The 21,963-nt window shown below is 57.8% G+C and overlaps 1 protein-coding gene across 7 annotated transcripts in view; it reads right to left on the reverse strand.

Annotated features, from left to right (window-relative positions):
* Positions 1-447: 447 nt before the first annotated feature.
* vars2 (valyl-tRNA synthetase 2, mitochondrial) overlaps positions 448-21,963 on the reverse strand; it is a 38,485-nt gene continuing 16,969 nt past the window's right edge. For 5 of the 7 annotated variants that reach the window (XM_088632024.1, XM_088632028.1, XM_088632023.1 and 2 more), the window contains 17 exons: positions 20,633-20,736; positions 20,428-20,509; positions 18,336-18,412; positions 18,090-18,177; positions 17,332-17,437; positions 16,661-16,731; positions 14,456-14,581; positions 13,525-13,629; positions 11,541-11,609; positions 10,920-10,998; positions 8,925-9,052; positions 8,678-8,830; positions 6,392-6,595; positions 4,451-4,562; positions 2,488-2,669; positions 2,265-2,414; positions 448-865 (listed from right to left, as the gene is read on the reverse strand). In XM_088632024.1, coding sequence (XP_088488150.1) covers positions 788-865; positions 2,265-2,414; positions 2,488-2,669; positions 4,451-4,562; positions 6,392-6,595; positions 8,678-8,830; positions 8,925-9,052; positions 10,920-10,998; positions 11,541-11,609; positions 13,525-13,629; positions 14,456-14,581; positions 16,661-16,731; positions 17,332-17,437; positions 18,090-18,177; positions 18,336-18,412; positions 20,428-20,509; positions 20,633-20,736 — 1,914 coding nt within the window. In that variant the 3' untranslated portion in view covers positions 448-787. Of the gene's footprint in view, positions 866-2,264; positions 2,415-2,487; positions 2,670-3,324; positions 3,375-4,001; positions 4,055-4,450; positions 4,563-6,391; positions 6,596-8,677; positions 8,831-8,924; positions 9,053-10,919; positions 10,999-11,540; positions 11,610-13,524; positions 13,630-14,455; positions 14,582-16,660; positions 16,732-17,331; positions 17,438-18,089; positions 18,178-18,335; positions 18,413-20,427; positions 20,510-20,632; positions 20,737-21,963 lie in introns of those variants that run through there. The other 2 variants (XM_088632029.1, XM_088632026.1) reach the window with 2 other exon arrangements.

Below are 21,963 nucleotides of genomic sequence, written 5' to 3' on the forward strand. Positions count from 1 at the left end.
TACCCCGACTTCTCTCTCCAGACACAGCTGGGTGAGCTCCTCCAGTCAGGACAGGAGGCTCTACTGTACACAGAGGGTGGCGGGGGTGGGGAACAAGCTGCCCAGCCCTGTGGTTGAAGCCGATACCCTGAGGCTTCTCTCCAGACACAGCTGGGTGAGCTCCTCCAGTCAGGACAGGAGGCTCTTCTGTACACAGAGGGTGGCGGGGGTGGGGGTTAATTCACTGGACTTTCCCACAGCTGGGCTCTCGGCGCCAGGAGAAACGGCTTAGCTCTGGGCGGCCCACCCCCAGACCCCGGTACTCTGCACGTTTCCTCTCCAGCCCCAGTCTTAACCCCGGCCCGTGACGGTCTGAACGGGGGGGGCCGACCAGAGCCCCTCCCAGAACGGGGGGCCCTTCCTGCAGTGCCATCTGTACCCCTCCCCCAGGAGCGCCCCCAATCGATACAGGTTTGTGAATGTTTTATTTTCAAGTACCAGTACAGGAGGCTTGGAGGACAAGAAACAGACTTTTCTTTTGAAGGGGACGTCCGCTTCCGATCAATATCTCTCGACGTCAAATCGCCGTCAGAACCCAACAGCAAGAGATCCTTCGGCCTTCGAGACGAGAGTCTCAATTATCTGAAGGGTCACTTGTTGTAAAAAGCGCTCCCCCCGTTCCTTAGTCTCTGTCTCCCTCTTGTGGGCTGCCGCGGTATTGCAGCCGCCCGGGGAGAATTTCTCTCGCCGCCTGGTGGTCGGACCCGGGTACTGCAGCTAAACACTGTGCCGTCTCGTCAAGTTTTCTTTACGTCTCTGTCTGGATGCGCCGCAGCGCCGCTAGCTGGTCGTCGATGCTCTGCAGCTCCACTCGCAGGGCGGACACCTGTGGAGGAGAGTCGTGGGCTGGGTTAAAAAGGAGCATTTCATCCCCGTTGCTGAGCAGGGTCAGTGTGTCCTGTGATGGACTGGTGTCCTGTCCAGGGTGTGTGAGTGTGTGTGTCCTGTGATGGACTGGTGTCCTGTCCAGGGTGTGTGAGTGTGTGTGTGTGTGTCCTGTGATGGACTGGTGTCCTGTCCAGGGTGTGTGTGAGTGTGTGTGTCCTGTGATGGACTGCTGTCCTGTCCAGGGTGTGTGAGTGTGTGTGTGTGTGTCCTGTGATGGACTGGTGTCCTGTCCAGTGTGTCGAGTGTGTGAGTGTGTCCTGTGATGGACTGGTGTTCTGTCCTGTGTGTGTGTGTGTCCTGTGATGGACTGGCGTCCTGTCCAGGGTGTGTGTGTGTGTGTGTGTGTGTGTGTGTGTGTGTGTGTGTGTGTGTGTGTGTGTGTGTGTGTCCTGTGATGGACTGGTGTTCTGTCCTGTGTGTGTGTGTGTCCTGTGATGGACTGGTGTCCTGTCCAGGGTGTGTGAGTGTGTGTGTGTGTGTGTGTCCTGTGATGGACTGGTGTCCTGTCCAGGGTGTGTGAGTGTCTGTGTGTGTGTCCTGTGATGGACTGGTGTCCTGTCCAGGGTGTGTGAGTGTGTGTGTGTCCTGTGATGGACTGGTGTCCTGTCCAGGGTGTGTGAGTGTGTGTGTGTGTCCTGTGATGGACTGGTGTCCTGTCCAGCGTGTGTGAGTGTCTGTGTGTGTGTCCTGTGATGGACTGGTGTCCTGTCCAGGGTGTGTGAGTGTGTGTGTGTGTCCTGTGATGGACTGCTGTCCTGTCCAGGGTGTGTGAGTGTGTGTGTGTCCTATGATGGACTGGTGTCCTGTCCAGGGTGTGTGTGTGTGTGTGTGTGTGTGTGTGTGTGTGTGTGTGTGTGTGTGTGTGTCCTGTGATGGACTGCTGTCCTGTCCAGGGTGTGTGAGTGTGAGTGTGTGTGTCCTGTGATGGACTGGTGTCCTGTCCAGGGTGTGTGAGTGTGTGTGTGTGTCCTGTGATGGACTGGTGTCCTGTCCAGGGTGTGTGAGTGTGTGTGTGTGTGTCCTGTGATGGGCTGGTGTCCTGTCCAGGGTGTGTGAGAGTGTGTGTGTGTCCTGTGATGGACTGGTGTCCTGTCCAGGGTGTGTGAGTGTGTGTGTGTGTCCTGTGATGGACTGCTGTCCTGTCCAGCGTGTGAGAGCTCAGCCTGTGAGCAAGAACAGTGTTAATTAATCGCAGCGTGTCATATGCCACAATACGGTCAGAGAGTCACTGTGTCGTTCCCGGTCCCCGCCAGTGTGTAGTTCACTGCGTCGGTGAGTCATGGCGTCAGTGTGAATCCAGTCCGCGCGTCACCCCGTCTGGGCGTCAGGTGTCTCACCCGGCGGGCCTGCTCCTCCCTCACTCTCTCGGGCACCCTCTGCTCGTACCCTCGGACCCGGGACCGGCCCAGGGCCTCCTCCAGGCGGGCCGCCACCTTCTCCCTCCGCCGAGACAGGGAGACGCTCTGCTGCGGCACGTCCACGCTGCCCTGGGAGACAGAGACGCGCGGTCACCACCCAGCGGGGGGGATTAGGGCTCGCACCCGAGGCCGAGGCTGTTACCTGGACGCGCAGGTGCACCTGACAGCGGGCGTTGACCACGCCCACGGCGCAGCCGGGTGGGGGGGCGGCTCCCTCCGCTGGCCGCAGGAGGTGCAGCGCCCCGGCGCGCGACAGGGTCCGAGCCGGAGAGAGGAACTCCTGCAGCACCGCGGACAGGCCCGGGTCCGAGCACAGCACCCACACTGCAACGGGACACGGGGAGACGTCACCTCAGGGACGCACGGATTCACTGACACAGCTCCCACGCTGCAACGGGACACGGGGAGACGTCACCTCAGTGACGCACGGATTCACTGACACAGCACCCACGCTGCAACGGGACACGGGGAGACGTCACCTCAGTGACGCACGGATTCACTGACACAGCACCCACGCTGCAACTGGACACGGGGAGACGTCACCTCAGTGACGCACGGATTCACTGACACAGCACCCACGCTGCAACGGGACACGGGGAGACGTCACCTCAGTGACGCACGGATTCACTGACACAGCACCCACGCTGCAACGGGACACGGGGAGACGTCACCTCAGTGACGCACGGATTCACTGACACAGCACCCACGCTGCAACGGGACACGGGGAGACGTCACCTCAGTGACGCACGGATTCACTGACACAGCACCCACGCTGCAACGGGACACGGGGAGACGTCACCTCAGTGACGCACGGATTCACTGACACAGCACCCACACTGCAACGGGACACGGGGAGACGTCACCTCAGTGACGCACGGATTCACTGACACAGCACCCACACTGCATGTGGGACACGGGGAGACGTCACCTCAGTGACGCACGGATTCACTGACACAGCACCCACGCTGCAACGGGACACGGGGAGACGTCACCTCAGTGACGCACGGATTCACTGACACAGCACCCACACTGCAACGGGACACGGGGAGACGTCACCTCAGTGACGCATGGATTCACTGACACAGCTCCCACGCTGCAACGGGACCCTGACTCACGTCACCTCAGTGACACACTGAGACAGCTCCCACGCTGCAACGGGACCCAGAGTCACGTCACCTCAGTGACACACTGACACAGCTCCCACGCTGCAACGGGACCCAGAGTCACGTCACCTCAGTGACACACTGACACAGCTCCCACGCTGCGACGGGACCCAGAGTCACGTCACCTCAGTGACACACTGACACAGCTCCCACGCTGCGACGGGACCCAGAGTCACGCCACCTCAGTGACACACTGACACAGCACCCACACTGCAACAGGACACACAGTCACGCCACCTCAGTGACACACTGACACAGCTCCCACGCTGCGACGGGACCCAGAGTCACGTCACCTCGGTGACACACTGACACAGCTCCCACGCTGCGACGGGACCCAGAGTCACGTCACCTCAGTGACACACTGAGACAGCTCCCACGCTGCAACGGGACCCAGAGTCACGTCACCTCAGTGACACACTGACACAGCTCCCACGCTGCAACGGGACCCAGAGTCACGTCACCTCAGTGACACACTGACACAGCTCCCACGCTGCGACGGGACCCAGAGTCACGCCACCTCAGTGACACACTGACACAGCACCCACACTGCAACAGGACACACAGTCACGCCACCTCAGTGACACACTGACACAGCTCCCACACTGCGACGGGACCCAGAGTCACGTCACCTCGGTGACACACTGACACAGCTCCCACACTGCGACGGGACCCAGAGTCACGTCACCTCGGTGACACACTGACACAGCTCCCACGCTGCAACAGGACCCAGAGTCACGTCACCTCGGTGACACACTGACACAGCTCCCACGCTGCAACAGGACACACAGTCACGTCACCTCAGTGACACACTGACTCACTGACCCACTGAATTGGCACCTAAATTGCGAAAGGACACACAGACACACTCACACCAGGGCCAGTTTTCCCAGAAAGCCCACTAACCCACCAGCCTGTCTTTGAACTGAGGGGAAGAAAACTCACTGTCGGGCCGGGCCTTGCTGAGCTGGTACCGGGCGCGCAGGGACCGGGCCACGCGCACCACTTCCTGTACGGACAGGAAGTCGGCCTCCTCCTGCGGGAACCGCCAGTGGTCCTGGGAGAAAAGACAGGGAGGGCCTCCGGTCATTCCGAGCTCGCTTCTCGTCGGAGCTGGCGGCTCAGCGGCTCAGGGCCCGCTGGAAGGGTCCGCCGGTTCGTATCCCGCGGCCGGCAGAGGAATCCTACTCCGCTGGGGCCCCCGAGCGAGGCCCTCCACCCCAGCTGCTCCAGGGGCGCCGTATAAAATGGCCGACCCTGCGCTCTGACCCCCAGCTTCTCTCTCCCCCTGCCTGTGTGTCTCATGGAGAGCCAGCTGGGGTCTGAGAGACCACCCCCCCCCAACTACTCAAGACACGCCCCTCCCACAGAGCCTAAACACACCCCCACCACACAAGACACGCCCCTCCCACAGAGCCTAAACACACCCCCACCACACAAGACACGCCCCTCCCACAGAGCCTAAACACACCCCCACTACACAGGACACGCCCCTCACTCGAGCCTAAACACACCCCCACTACACAGGACACGCCCCCCACGAGCCTAAACACACCCCCACTACACAGGACACGCCCCTCCCACAGAGCCTAAACACACCCCCACTACACAGGACACGCCCTCTCCCACAGAGCCTAAACACACCCCCACCACACAGGACACGCCCCTCCCACAGAGCCTAAACACACCCCCACCACACAAGACACGCCCCTCCCACAGAGCCTAAACACACCCCCACCACACAAGACACGCCCCTCCCACTAGCCTAAACACACCCCCACCACACAAGACACGCCCCCTCCCACGAGCCTAAACACACCCCCACCACACAAGACACGCCCCTCCCACAGAGCCTAAACCCACCCCCTCCACCCAGGACACGCCCCTCCCACTAGCCTAAACACACCCCCACCACACAAGACACGCCCCCTCCCACGAGCCTAAACACACCCCCACCACACAAGACACGCCCCTCCCACAGAGCCTAAACCCACCCCCTCCACCCAGGACACGCCCCCTCCCACTAGCCTAAACACACCCCCTCCACCCAGGACACGCCCCTCCCACTAACCTAAACACACCCCCTCCACCCAGGACACGCCCCTTCCACTAACCTAAACACACCCCCTCCACCCAGGACACGCCCCCCACGAGCCTAAACACACCCCCACCACCCAGGACACGCCCCCCACGAGCCTAAACACACCCCCACCACACAAGACACGCCCCTCCCACAAGCCTAAACACACCCCCACCACACAGGACACGCCCCCTCCCACGAGCCTAAACTAACCCCCACCACACAGGACACGCCCCTCCCACGAGCCTAAACACACCCCCACCACACAGGACACGCCCCCCACGAGCCTAAACACACCCCCACCACACAGGACACGCCCCCCACGAGCCTAAACACACCCCCACCACACAGGACACGCCCCCCACGAGCCTAAACACACCCCCTCCACACAGGACACGCCCCTCCCACTTACCTAAACACACCCCCACCACACAAGACAGGCCCGTCCCACAGAGCCTAAACACACCCCCACCACACAGGACACGCCCCTCCCACGAGCCTAAACACACCCCCACCACACAGGACACGCCCCTCCCACTTTCCTAAACACACCCCCACCACACAGGACACGCCACTTCCACTAACCTAATGCCCTGACATTTCAGGACACACCTGTCTCACAAACGCCCCCTAAGGCCACCAGGACACACCCCGTTTGCGAGGAGACCCACCCCCCCCGACACACCAAGACACGCCCCCCCCCCCCTCCTCCTCCCTCCCTCACACACCAGAGCACACTGTGAGCTCCAGGAGTGTCTGACAGCGCCCCTCCCCCCCCCGCAGGCAGGAGACGAACCCGCGCTCACCAGGGTGTCGGCTCGGGGGTAGGGGGCCACGCAGACGCTGGGCGGCTGGGGGGCGAGGGGGGGCAGCCGGTGCCACAGCTCCTCGGAGAGGTAGGGCATGAGGGGAGACAGGAGGGCCAGGCCCTGTCGGACACACTGGTACAGCACCTGCCTGGCACCCAGACTGGCGTCGTCTGACTGGGGCAACACGGGCTTGATGCACTCCTGAGGGGCGACAGAGAGAGAGGGGTTCACACAGACACACTGACTGGACACTCCAGGACATGAACACTGCACTGAGAGAGAGAGAGGGGTTCATACAGACACACTGACTGGACACTCCAGGACATGAACACTGCACTGAGAGAGAGAGAGGGGTTCACACAGACACACTGAATGGACACTCCAGGACATGAACACTGCACTGAGAGAGAGAGGGGTTCACACAGACACACTGACTGGACACTCCAGTACATGAACACTGCACTGAGAGAGAGAGAGGGGTTCATACAGACACACTGACTGGACACTCCAGTACATGAACACTGCACTGAGAGAGAGAGAGGTTCATACACACACACTGACTGGACACTCCAGTACATGAACACTGCACTGAGAGAGAGAGGGGTTCATACAGACACACTGACTGGACACTCCAGGACATGAACACTGCACTGAGAGAGAGAGGGGTTCATACACACACACTGACTGGACACTCCAGTACATGAACACTGCACTGAGAGAGAGAGAGGGGTTCACACAGACACACTGACTGGACACTCCAGGACATGAACACTGCACTGAGAGAGAGAGAGGGGTTCACACAGACACACTGACTGACTGGACACTCCAGTACATGAACACTGCACTGAGAGAGAGAGAGGGGTTCACACAGACACACTGAATGGACACTCCAGGACATGAACACTGCACTGAGAGAGAGAGGGGTTCACACAGACACACTGACTGGACACTCCAGTACATGAACACTGCACTGAGAGAGAGAGAGGGGTTCATACAGACACACTGACTGGACACTCCAGTACATGAACACTGCACTGAGAGAGAGAGAGGTTCATACACACACACTGACTGGACACTCCAGTACATGAACACTGCACTGAGAGAGAGAGGGGTTCATACAGACACACTGACTGGACACTCCAGGACATGAACACTGCACTGAGAGAGAGAGGGGTTCATACACACACACTGACTGGACACTCCAGTACATGAACACTGCACTGAGAGAGAGAGAGGGGTTCATACAGACACACTGACTGGACACTCCAGTACATGAACACTGCACTGAGAGAGAGAGGGGTTCATACACACACACTGACTGGACACTCCAGTACATGAACACTGCACTGAGAGAGAGAGGGGTTCACACACACACACTGACTGGACACTCCAGTACATGAACACTGCACTGAGAGAGAGAGGGGTTCATACAGACACACTGACTGGACACTCCAGTACATGAACACTGCACTGAGAGAGAGAGAGGGGTTCACACACACACTGACTGGACACTCCAGTACATGAACACTGCACTGAGAGAGAGAGGGGTTCATACAGACACACTGACTGGACACTCCAGTACATGAACACTGCACTGAGAGAGAGAGGGGTTCATACACACACACTGACTGGACACTCCAGTACATGAACACTGCACTGAGAGAGAGAGGGGTTCATACACACACACTGACTGGACACTCCAGTACATGAACACTGCACTGAGAGAGAGAGGGGTTCACACAGACACACTGACTGGACACTCCAGTACATGAACACTGCACTGAGAGAGAGAGGGGTTCACACAGACACACTGACTGGACACTCCAGTACATGAACACTGCACTGAGAGAGAGAGGGGTTCACACAGACACACTGACTGGACACTCCAGTACATGAACACTGCACTGAGAGAGAGAGGGGTTCATACAGACACACTGACTGGACACTCCAGGACATGAACACTGCACTGAGAGAGAGAGGGGTTCATACAGACACACTGACTGGACACTCCAGTACATGAACACTGCACTGAGAGAGAGAGGGGTTCATACAGACACACTGACTGGACACTCCAGTACATGAACACTGCACTGAGAGAGAGAGGGGTTCACACAGACACACTGACTGGACACTCCAGTACATGAACACTGCACTGAGAGAGAGAGGGGTTCACACAGACACACTGACTGGACACTCCAGTACATGAACACTGCACTGAGAGAGAGAGGGGTTCACACAGACACACTGACTGGACACTCCGGGACATGAAGGTTATTTCAGTACCAGGTAGACGTCGCACAGGGAGTGCAGCCAGTAGCTGTGGACGGCCGCGGTGACCGCGTGCAGGTCGAACCCCTGGAAGCCCCGGTCACACTGCTGGGCCGTCGTGTGCAGCCGGCCACACACCCAGCGGTCAATACTGCTGACCGGACGGACCTGGGCCGACGGGGACAGGGAGAGGGGTCAAGAGGGCGATCCGGGCGAGCGGCCAGCCTGTCGGGGCGGTCGGTCGGGGTCAGCCGGCGGGCACCTCTCTCGGGTCCAGGGGGGTGAAGCCCTCTCCCAGGGCTCCCAGTGTGAACCTGACGGCGTTCCAGATCTTGTTGCAGAAGTGCCTGGTGCTGAGGAGCTGGGACACGGACAGACTGATGTCGTCCCCTGGGGAGGAGGGAGAGCGGGGGAGAGAGAGAGAGAGAGAGAGCAGGGTCAAGACAGACTGCGGGCGGCGCAACACCCGGCACAGAGAGGAGCACACTGCAACACCCGGCACAAACTGGAGTGCACTCCAACACCCAGCACACTCCAACACACAGCCACCCGGCACAGAGAGGAGCACACTCCAACACCCAGCCACCCGGCACAGAGAGGAGCACACTCCAACACCCAGCACAAACTGGAGCACACTCCAACACCCAGCCACCCAGCACAAACTGGAGCACACTCCAACACCCAGCACAAACTGGAGCACACTCCAACACCCAGCACAAACAGGAGCACACTCCAACACCCAGCACAAACAGGAGCACACTCCAACACACAGCCACCCGGCACAAACAGGAGCACACTCCAACACCCGGCACAAACAGGAGCACACTCCAACACACAGCCACCCAGCACAAACAGGAGCGCACTCCAACACCCGGCACAAACAGGAGCACACTCCAACACCCAGCCACCCAGCACAAACAGGAGCGCACTCCAACACCCGGCACAAACAGGAGCACACTCCAACACCCAGCCACCCAGCACAAACAGGAGCACACTCCAACACCCGGCACAAACTGGAGCACACTCCAACACCCAGCACACTCCAACACCCGGCACAAACTGGAGCACACTCCAACACCCAGCTACCCGGCACAAACAGGCGCACACTCCAACACCCAGCCACCCGACACAAATAGGAGCACACTCCAACACCCAGCCACCCAGCACAAACTGGAGCACACTCCAACACCCGGCACAAACTGGAGCACACTCCAACACCCGGCACAAACTGGAGCACACTCCAACACACAGCCACCCACCACAAAGAGGAGCACACTCCAACACCCAGCCACCCGGCACAGAGAGGAGCACACTCCAACACCCAGCACAAACTGGAGCACACTCCAACACCCAGCCACCCAGCACAAACTGGAGCACACTCCAACACCCGGCACAAACAGGAGCACACTCCAACACCTGGCACAAACAGGAGCACACTCCAACACACAGCCACCCGGCACAAACAGGAGCGCACTCCAACACCCGGCACAAACAGGAGCGCACTCCAACACCCGGCACAAACAGGAGCACACTCCAACACCCAGCCACCCAGCACAAACAGGAGCACACTCCAACACCCGGCACAAACTGGAGCACACTCCAACACCCAGCTACCCGGCACAAACAGGCGCACACTCCAACACCCAGCCACCCAGCACAAACTGGAGCACACTCCAACACCCGGCACAAACTGGAGCACACTCCAACACACAGCCACCCACCACAAAGAGGAGCACACTCCAACACCCAGCCACCCGGCACAGAGAGGAGCACACTCCAACACCCGGCACAAACTGGAGCACACTCCAACACCCAGCACACTCCAACACCCGGCACAAACTGGAGCACACTCCAACACCCAGCCACCCAGCACAAACAGGAGCACACTCCAACACCCAGCATAAACTGGAGCAGAGTCCAACACCCAGCACAAACAGGAGCACACTCCAACACCTAGAACAAACAGGAGCACACTCCAACACCCGACACAAACAGGAGCACACTCTAACACCCAGCCACCCGGCACAAACAGGAGCGCACTCCAACACCCGGCACAAACTGGAGCACACTCCAACACCCAGCAACCCGGCACAGAGAGGAGCACACTCCAACACACAGCCACCCAGCACAAACAGGAGCACACTCCAACACCCAGCCACCCAGCACAAACAGGAGCACACTCCAACACCCGGCACAAACTGGAGCACACTCCAACACCCGCCACCCGCTGCGCTGGGGGGTCGGCCGAGTCTCTCACCCTGGGCTTTGTAGGAACAGAGGGCGAACCTCAGGGCGTCGGTGCCACACTCGGGGATCCCGCCGGGGAAATCGCGCTTCTGGGGGTGCAGAGAGAGAGGGAGAGAGCGAGGTGAGGACCTGCAGCCTGTCTGTCCGTCGGCGTTTGGATGTATTCAGGCAGCTTTCCCTCCAAGCCACTGGGCTGCTTGCTCCCCACCCCCACCCCCCTCTGTGTACAGTAGAGCCTCCTGTCCTGACTGGAGGAGCTCACCCAGCTGTGTCCTGAGAGAAGCCGGGGTATCGGCTTCAACCACAGGGCTGGGCAGCTTGTTCCCCACCCCCACCCCCCTCTGTGTACAGAAGAGCCTCCTGTCCTGACTGGAGGAGCTCACCCAGCTGTGTCTGGAGAGAAGCCGGGGTATCGGCTTCAATCACAGGGCTGGGCGGCTTGTTCCCCACCCCCACCCCCCTCTGTGTACAGAAGAGTCTCCTCAGAGCTCTCAGGGATAGTGTGCACGCGGAGGAAGAGGGCGAGAGACAGACAGCTTCCTGGAGATGCAGGGGGACACAGAGGGACACAGGGGGGATGCAGAGGGACACAGGAGTCGGGAGGACAGAGAGTGAGACAGAGGCGCCTGACCTGTCCCTCCACAGCCACCTGAACTTCCCTGGGGTCCAGGTTGCCCTCGGTCACCTTCTGGTGTAGCTCCTGTGTGAGGAGACAGAGGGGGTGAGTCCCAGCACGCTGACGCACTGGCGCACTGGGGGATGTACTGTCTGACACTCTGACTCACTGACACACTAACACAGCGATTCACTGTCTGACACACTGACACAGCGATTCACTGTCTGACACACTGACTCACTGACACACTAACACAGCGATTCACTGTCTGACACACTGACACAGCGATACACTGTCTGACACTCTGACTCACTGACACACTAACACAGCGATTCACTGTCTGACACACTGACACAGCGATACACTGTCTGACACTCTGACTCACTGACACACTAACACAGCGATTCACTGTCTGACACACTGACTCACTGACACACTAACACAGCGATTCACTGTCTGACACACTGACACTCTGACACAGCAATACACTGTCTGACACACTGACTCACTGACACACTAACACAGCGATTCACTGTCTGACACACTGACACAGCGATACACTGTCTGACACACTGACTCACTGACACACTAACACAGCGATTCACTGTCTGACACACTGACACAGCGATACACTGTCTGACACACTGACACTCTGACACACTGACACACTGACACAGCGATACACTGTCTGACACTCTGACTCACTGACACACTAACACAGCGATTCACTGTCTGACACGCTTGGCTCACACACTGACACCCTGGCCACCCTGGGCTCACACACTGACACCCTGGCCACCCTGGGCTCACACACTGACACACTGGGCTCACACACTGACACACTGGGCTCACACACTGACACGCTGGGCTCACACACTGACACCCTGGGCTCACACACTGACACGCTGGGCTCACACACTGACACCCTGGGCTCACACACTGACACCCTGGGCTCACACACTGACACCCTGGGCTCACACACTGACACCCTGGCCACGCTGGGCTCACACACTGACACGCTGGGCTCACACACTGACACCCTGGGCTCACACACTGACACCCTGGGCTCACACACTGACACCCTGGCCACGCTGGGCTCACACACTGACACGCTGGGCTCACACACTGACACCCTGGGCTCACACACTGACACGCTGGGCTCACACACTGACACGCTGGGCTCACACACTGACACGCTGGGCTCACACACTGACACGCTGGGCTCACACACTGACACCCTGGGCTCACACACTGACACCCTGGCCACCCTGGGCTCACACACTGACACCCTGGCCACCCTGGGCTCACACACTGACACCCTGGCCACCCTGGGCTCACACACTGACACCCTGGGCTCACACACTGACACCCTGGGCTCACACACTGACACCCTGGGCTCACACACTGACACCCTGGCCACGCTGGGCTCACACACTGACACGCTGGGCTCACACACTGACACGCTGGGCTCACACACTGACACCCTGGGCTCACACACTGACACCCTGGGCTCACACACTGACACGCTGAGCTCACACACTGACACCCTGGGCTCACACACTGACACCCTGGGCTCACACACTGACACCCTGGCCACCCTGGGCTCACACACTGACACGCTGGCCACGCTGGGCTCACACACTGACACACTGACACCCTGGCCACCCTGGGCTCACACACTGACACGCTGGGCTCACACACTGACACGCTGGGCTCACACACTGACACCCTGGGCTCACACACTGACACGCTGGGCTCACACACTGACACGCTGGGCTCACACACTGACACGCTGGGCTCACACACTGACACGCTGGGCTCACACACTGACACGCTGAGCTCACACACTGACACCCTGGGCTCACACACTGACACCCTGGGCTCACACACTGACACCCTGGCCACCCTGGGCTCACACACTGACACGCTGGGCTCACACACTGACACACTGACACACTGACACCCTGGGCAGGGGAGAGCAGCGTGTCCGGTCCCAGACCTGCAGGGAGACCCCGGAGATGACGTCCAGGGGGTCGATGACGTTTCCCAGAGACTTGCTCATCTTGCGGCCGTGGGCGTCTCTCACCATGGAGTGAAGGGAGATCTGGAGCCGGGCGCGAGAGAGGGAGTCAGGGCCCGACTATCGGACGCACCAGGGGCCGGCCCCACGGAGCTGCCTCTGTCTCGTACCCGTGTTACTGCAGTAAGCAGGACCTTATACTCGCTGTCTGTGCACAAGAGCACAGGACTGGTCTCGGAGTCAGAGTATTATTCCATTTGGTAGAGCTCACCCAGCTGTGTCTGGAGAGGAGCCAGGGTATCGGCTTCAACCACAGGGCTGGGCGGCTTGTTCCCCACCCCCACCCCCCTCTGTGTACAGTAGAGCCCCCTGTCCTGACTGGAGGAGCTCACCCAGCTGTGTCTGGAGAGGAGCCAGGGTATCGGCTTTGTTCCCCACCCCCACCCCCCTCTGTGTACAGTAGAGCCCCCTGTCCTGACTGGAGGAGCTCACCCAGCTGTGTCTGGAGAGAAGCCAGGGTATCGGCTTCAACCACAGGGCTGGGCAGCTTGTTCCCCACCCCCACCCCCCTCTGTGTACAGTAGGGCCTCCTGTCCTGACTGGAGGAGCTCACCCAGCTGTGTCTGGAGCGAAGCCAGGGTATCGGCTTCAACCACAGGGCTGGGCGGCTTGTTCCCCACCCCCGCCACTCTCTGTGTACAGTAGAGCCTCCTGTCCTGACTGGAGGAGCTCACCCAGCTGTCCCCACCAGGTGGGGCCGCTGGTGCAGAATGATTACTGTGTGCACTGTGTAGGGAGCGCAGTGGGACCCATCCTATATGTAAGGTTCTTTGAGATCCTTTGGGATAAAAGGCGCTATATCACTGAAACAACTTATATCCTGCTTTCCTGGTGACGAGCCCCTGCTCACCTGCCTGAAGGGTAGCTCTCCCGTCAGCTCCCTTCCCAGCATCACCATGCGCGCCACCCAGAAGAAGATGAGGTCACTTCCGGTCTCCAGGAGGCTGTTGGGATAGAACTCCCGCAGGTCTGGGGTCTGCGGACAGGAAGTGATGTCAGTGAGGTCCTGGCAGGAAACGCACCCCTCAGGCCTTTTTGGATGTGCTACTCGCAGTCACAACCTTAACACCTAGACTCATACCCATAACAGCCATGACCACACCCACAGTCACCATAACCACACCCACAAGCCCATATATAACCTCACCACAGTCACACCCAAAACACATACAGCCACACCCATACTAGCTACGACCACACCCACAATCACAATAACCACACCCACAAGCCCATATATAACCTCACCACAGTCACACCTATAACACATAGCCACACCCATAGTATCCATGACCACACCCACAGCCAGTATAACCACACCCCCAGTCCATTTATAACCACACCCATTACACATATAGCCACACCCATGTAGCCATGACCACACCCACAATCACAATAACCACACCCACAAGCCCATATATAACCACACCCATAGTCACACGCATAACACATAGCCACACCCATAGTATCCATGACCACACCCACAGACAGTATAACCACACCCACAAGCCCATATATAACCTCACCCAGTCACACGCATAACACATATAGCCACACCCATACTAGACATGACTACACCCACAGACAGTATAACCACACCCAGAAGCCTATCTATAACCACACCCCCAGCCCATATATAACCTCACCACAGTCACACCCATAACACATAGCCACACCCATACTAGACATGACCACACCCACAGACAGTATAACCACACGTCCAGTCCATTTATAACCACACCCATAACACATATAGCCACACCCATACTAGACATGACCACACCCACAATCACAATAACCACACCCACAAGCCCATATATAACATCACCCAGAGTCACACCCATAACACATAGCCACACCCATACTAGCCATGACCACACCCACAACCAGTATAACCACACCCCCATCCCATCTTTAACCACACCCATAACACATATAACCACACCCATAGTAGCCATGACCACACCCACAATCACAATAACCACACCCACAAGCCCATATATAACCACACCCATAGTCACACCAATAACACATAGCCACACCCATACTAGCTACGACCACACCCACAGACAGTATAACCACACCCACAAGCCCATATATAACCTCACCCATAGTCACACCCATAACACATAGCCACACCCATACTAGCCATGACCACACCCACAACCAGTATAACCACACCCAGAAGCCTATCTATAACCACACCCCCAGCCCATATATAACCTCACCCACAGTCACACCCATAACACATAGCCACACCCATACTAGACATGACCACACCCACAGCCAGTATAACCACACGTCCAGTCCATTTATAACCACACCCATTACACATATAGCCACACCCATGTAGCCATGACCACACCCACAAGCTCATCTATAACCACACCCACAAGCCCATCTATGCCCACACCCACAGTCACACCCATAACACATATAGCCACACCCACAATCACTATAACCACACCCACAGTCACACCCATAACACATATAGCCACACCCACAATCACTATAACCACACCCACAGTCACACATATAGCCTCGTCCACAATCACTATAACCACACCCACAGTCACACCCATAACATGCATAGCCACACCCACAATCACTATAACCACACCCACAGTCACACCCATAACATGCATAGCCACACCCACAATCACCATAACCACACCCACAGTCACACCCATAACATACATAGCCACACACACAATAACTATAACCACACCCACAGTCACACCCATATAGCCACACCCACAATCACAATAACCACACCCACAGTCACACCCATATAGCCACACCCACAATCACTATAACCACACCCACAGTCACACCCATAACATACATAGCCACACCCACAATAACTATAACCACACCCACAGTCACACCCATATAGCCACACCCACAATCACAATAACCACACCCACAGTCACACCCATATAGCCACACCCACAATCACAATAACCACACCCACAGTCACACCCATATAGCCACACCCACAATCACTATAACCACACCCACAGTCACACCCATAACACATATAGCCACACCCACACACCTGCTCGGGCCACCCCAGCATGGCGAAAGGAAACAGCGCCGAGGAGAACCACGTGTCCAGGACATCAGGATCTGAAGGCAACAGAGGGACGGGAGAGACGTTTCACTCGCGGTGTTGAGGGTTAGAGGTTCCCTCAGGCTGGAGTGACCTCAGCTCCAGATCGCTGGGACTCCTGATATACCATGCCTTTTTTAATTCTTCACTAATACTGTAGAGACACTCAGTCTGATCACCTCCAGCTTCACCCTCACACTCCTCCTCCTCAGATCTGTACAGGACTGGAGAGACACTCAGTCTGATCACCTCCAGCTTCACCCTCACACTCCTCCTCCTCAGATCTGTACAGGACTGGAGAGACACTCAGTCTGATCACCTCCAGCCTCACCCTCACACTCCTCCTCCTCCTCAGATCTGTACAGGACTGGAGAGACACTCAGTCTGATCACCTCCAGCTTCACCCTCACACTCCTCCTCCTCCTCAGATCTGTACAGGACTGGAGAGACACTCAGTCTGATCACCTCCAGCCTCACCCTCACACTCCTCCTCCTCCTCAGATCTGTACAGGACTGGAGAGACACTCAGTCTGATCGCCTCCAGCTTCACCCTCACACTCCTCCTCATAGTTGATTATTATTCAGGGCAAGCACCAGGGGTTCTAAGGGGGTCTTGCCTTGAGTTAGGGTGATCTCTTCCTCGGCGATCCCGAACTTCTGGGCTGCTGACCTTCTGACCTCTTCTGCGCTCCGCCCACACATCCACAGGGCGTCGCTGCCCTCCTGGTCAGACACGAGTTTTGGGGCACACTGTCAGTCCAGGGGCGCCCACACAGTGACGCGGGTTGGGGGACAGACTGACAGACAGATGGACAGATGGGGGGGTTGGACACGCAGAAGGAGAGACACTCAGAAGGACAGAGCAGGGGGTCAGACACTCAGAAGGACAGAGCAGGTGGACAGACACTCAGAAGGACAGAGCAGGGGGTCAGACACTCAGAAGGACAGAGCAGGGGGTCAGACACAGAGGGACAGAGCAGGGGGTCAGACACTCAAAAGGACAGAGCAGGGGGTCAGACACTCAGAAGGACAGAGCAGGTGGACAGACACTCAGAAGGACAGAGCAGGGGGTCAGACACAGAGGGACAGAGCAGGTGGACAGACACTCAAAAGGACAGAGCAGGTGGACAGACACTCAGAAGGACAGAGCAGGTGGACAGACACTCAGAAGGACAGATGGGGGGGGGGGTTGGACACACAGAGGGACAGAGCAGGGGGTCAGACACTCAGAAGGACAGAGCAGGGGGTCAGACACTCAGAAGGACAGAGCAGGGGGTCAGACAAAAGGAACAGATGGGGGGGGGGGTGGACACACAGAGGGACAGAGCAGGGGGTCAGACAGATCAGGCAGGCAGGCAGGCAAACGCGGACACACCTCCTTCTGGTCATCTGACCCCGGGAAAGCCACCTGATAGGCTGGAATCTGGTGGCCCCACCACAGCTGCCTGGAGACGCACCAATCACTGAGAAGACAGGGGGGAGAGAGGGGCGGGGCCGACTGATGAAGAAGCCATGTGACCCCAGGCGGAGAACCTGCGTCGGCGCTTCGTCCTCGTCAGCGAGCGAGCGAACGGTTCTGCTCCCAGCGCAGACTGACCATCGGCCCCCCGTCTCTGCTCACCTGACGCCGGACAGCCAGGTCCTCCAGGTCTTCTTGTGGAAACCGGGAGTGATGTCCAGCTCCCCGTCCTCCACCGCCTGGGACAGACCGGACAGCACGCAAGATGGGCTCACCGACACAGTGACCACATGTGCGGACTGAGCACACACAATCTGCCATTTTATCAGCCTGTATCTCTGTCAGTCTGTCTGTCAGTCTGACCTGTGTGGATCTCTGTCAGCCTCACCTGTGTGGATCTCTGTCAGTCTGTCTGTCAGTCTGACCTGTGTGGATCTCTGTCAGTCTGTCTGTCAGTCTGACCTGTGTGGATCTCTGTCAGTCTGTCTGTCAGTCTGACCTGTGTGGATCTCTGTCAGTCTCACCTGTGTGGATCTCTGTCAGTCTGTCTGTCAGTCTGACCTGTGTGGATCTCTGTCAGTCTGTCTGTCAGTCTCCCCTGTGTGGATCTCTGTCAGTCTGTCTGTCAGCCTCACCTGTGTGGATCTCTGTCAGTCTGTCTGTCAGCCTCACCTGTGTGGATCTCTGTCAGTCTGTCTGTCAGTCTCACCTGTGTGGATCTCTGTCAGTCTGTCTGTCAGTCTGACCTGTGTGGATCTCTGTCAGTCTGTCTGTCAGTCTCCCCTGTGTGGATCTCTGTCAGTCTGTCTGTCAGTCTGACCTGTGTGGATCTCTGTCAGTCTGTCTGTCAGTCTGACCTGTGTGGATCTCTGTCAGTCTCACCTGTGTGGATCTCTGTCAGTCTGTCTGTCAGTCTCCCCTGTGTGGATCTCTGTCAGTCTGTCTGTCAGCCTCACCTGTGTGGATCTCTGTCAGTCTGTCTGTCAGTCTCACCTGTGTGGATCTCTGTCAGTCTCCCCTGTGTGGATCTCTGTCAGTCTGTCTGTCAGCCTCACCTGTGTGGATCTCTGTCAGTCTGTCTGTCAGTCTCACCTGTGTGGATCTCTGTCAGTCTGTCTGTCAGTCTCACCTGTGTGGATCTCTGTCAGTCTCCCCTGTGTGGATCTCTGTCAGTCTGTCAGTCTCCCCTGTGTGGATCTCTGTCAGTCTGTCTGTCAGTCTCCCCTGTGTGGATCTCTGTCAGTCTGTCTGTCAGTCTGACCTGTGTGGATCTCTGTCAGTCTGACCTGTGTGGATCTCTGTCAGCCTCACCTGTGTGGATCTCTGTCAGTCTGACCTGTGTGGATCTCTGTCAGTCTCACCTGTGTGGATCTCTGTCAGCCTCACCTGTGTGGATCTCTGTCAGTCTGACCTGTGTGGATCTCTGTCAGTCTGACCTGTGTGGATCTGTCAGTCTGTCTGTCAGTCTGACCTGTGTGGATCTCTGTCAGTCTCCCCTGTGTGGATCTCTGTCAGTCTGACCTGTGTGGATCTCTGTCAGTCTCCCCTGTGTGGATCTCTGTCAGTCTGTCTGTCAGTCTGACCTGTGTGGATCTCTGTCAGTCTCCCCTGTGTGGATCTCTGTCAGTCTCACCTGTGTGGATCTCTGTCAGTCTGTCTGTCAGTCTGACCTGTGTGGATCTCTGTCAGTCTGTCTGTCAGTCTGACCTGTGTGGATCTCTGTCAGTCTCACCTGTGTGGATCTCTGTCAGTCTCACCTGAATGGCTCTCTGTCAGTCTGTCTGTCAGTCTCACCTGTGTGGATCTCTGTCAGTCTCCCCTGTGTGGATCTCTGTCAGTCTGTCTGTCAGCCTCACCTGTGTGGATCTCTGTCAGTCTGTCTGTCAGTCTCACCTGTGTGGATCTCTGTCAGTCTGTCTGTCAGTCTGACCTGTGTGGATCTCTGTCAGTCTGTCTGTCAGTCTCCCCTGTGTGGATCTCTGTCAGTCTGTCTGTCAGTCTGACCTGTGTGGATCTCTGTCAGTCTGACCTGTGTGGATCTCTGTCAGTCTCACCTGTGTGGATCTCTGTCAGTCTCACCTGTGTGGATCTCTGTCAGTCTCACCTGTGTGGATCTCTGTCAGTCTGACCTGTGTGGATCTCTGTCAGTCTCACCTGTGTGGATCTCTGTCAGTCTGACCTGTGTGGATCTCTGTCAGTCTGACCTGTGTGGATCTCTGTCAGTCTCACCTGTGTGGATCTCTGTCAGCCTCACCTGAATGGCTCTCTGTGCCATCTGCTCACAGCGCACAAACCACTGGCTCTTCAGCAGGGGCTCCACAACATCGCCTGAACGACTGAGCGAGAGAAAACGACAAGGAGAGAGAGAACGATGACCCTTATCAACAGCTCTCCGTTGTTCTCCGCCCAGAAGTGCAAGGATCTACGCCGAGGGTGTTGTCGCTGTGGGGGGGGGTTACCTGCACACTGGCAGCACCATGGGGTGCTCTTCGGTGCCCCTGTACAGCCCCCTCTCCTTCAGGGCTGACACCACCCTGTCCCTGGCCTCGAACCTCTTCACTCCCTGAGAGAGAGAGAGAGAGAGAGAGAGAGAGAGAGAGAGAGAGAGAGAGAGAGAGAGAGAGAGGGGGGGGGGGGGGGGCGGTTAATACAGACACGCCCACAGTCCTCACACCGCGTGTGTATCGGCGTGCTCGCGGGCGGCAGATCGCCATCGGACCGGAAGGCGTTATGGGGGTGATCGGGTCGGTCCAGTCCGTCACTGGGGTACAGCCCCCCTCTGTCGCCGACATATTTACAGCTCACTGTCTCAGGAAGGCATTATGGGGGTGATCGGGTCGGTCCAGTCCGTCACTGGGGTACAGCGCCCCCTCTGTCGCTGACATATTTACAGCTCGCTGTCTCAGGAAGGCGTTATGGGGGTGATCAGGTCGGTCCAGTCCGTCACTGGGGTACAGCCCCCCTCTGTCGCTGACATATTTACAGCTCGCTGTCTGACCGGAAGGCGTTATGGGGGTGATCAGGTCGGTCCAGTCCGTCACTGGGGTACAGCCCCCCTCTGTCGCTGACATATTTACAGCTCGCTGTCTGACTGGAAGGCGTTATGGGGGTGATCGGGTCGGTCCAGTCTAACACTGGGGTACAGCCCCCCTCTGTCGCTGACATATTTACAGCTCGCTGTCTGACCGGAAGGCGTTATGGGGGTGATCAGGTCGGTCCAGTCCGTCACTGGGGTACAGCGCCCCCTCTATCGCCGACATATTTACAGCTCGCTGTCTGACCGGAAGGCGTTATGGGGGTGATCAGGTCGGTCCAGTCCGTCACTGGGGTACAGCCCCCCTCTGTCGCTGACATATTTACAGCTCGCTGTCTGACTGGAAGGCGTTATGGGGGTGATCGGGTCGGTCCAGTCCGTCACTGGGGTACAGCGCCCCCTCTATCGCCGACATATTTACAGCTCGCTGTCTGACCGGAAGGCGTTATGGGGGTGATCAGGTCGGTCCAGTCCGTCACTGGGGTACAGCGCCCCCTCTATCGCCGACATATTTACAGCTCGCTGTCTGACCGGAAGGCGTTATGGGGGTGATCAGGTCGGTCCAGTCCGTCACTGGGGTACAGCCCCCCTCTGTCGCTGACATATTTACAGCTCGCTGTCTGACTGGAAGGCGTTATGGGGGTGATCGGGTCGGTCCAGTCTAACACTGGGGTACAGCCCCCCTCTGTCGCTGACATATTTACAGCTCGCTGTCTGACAGGAAGGCGTTATGGGGGTGATCGGGTCGGTCCAGTC

The sequence above is a fragment of the Lepisosteus platostomus genome, chromosome 5, assembly GCF_059453375.1.
Source record: "Lepisosteus platostomus isolate fLepPlt1 chromosome 5, fLepPlt1.hap1, whole genome shotgun sequence".
Lineage (NCBI taxonomy): Eukaryota > Metazoa > Chordata > Actinopteri > Semionotiformes > Lepisosteidae > Lepisosteus > Lepisosteus platostomus.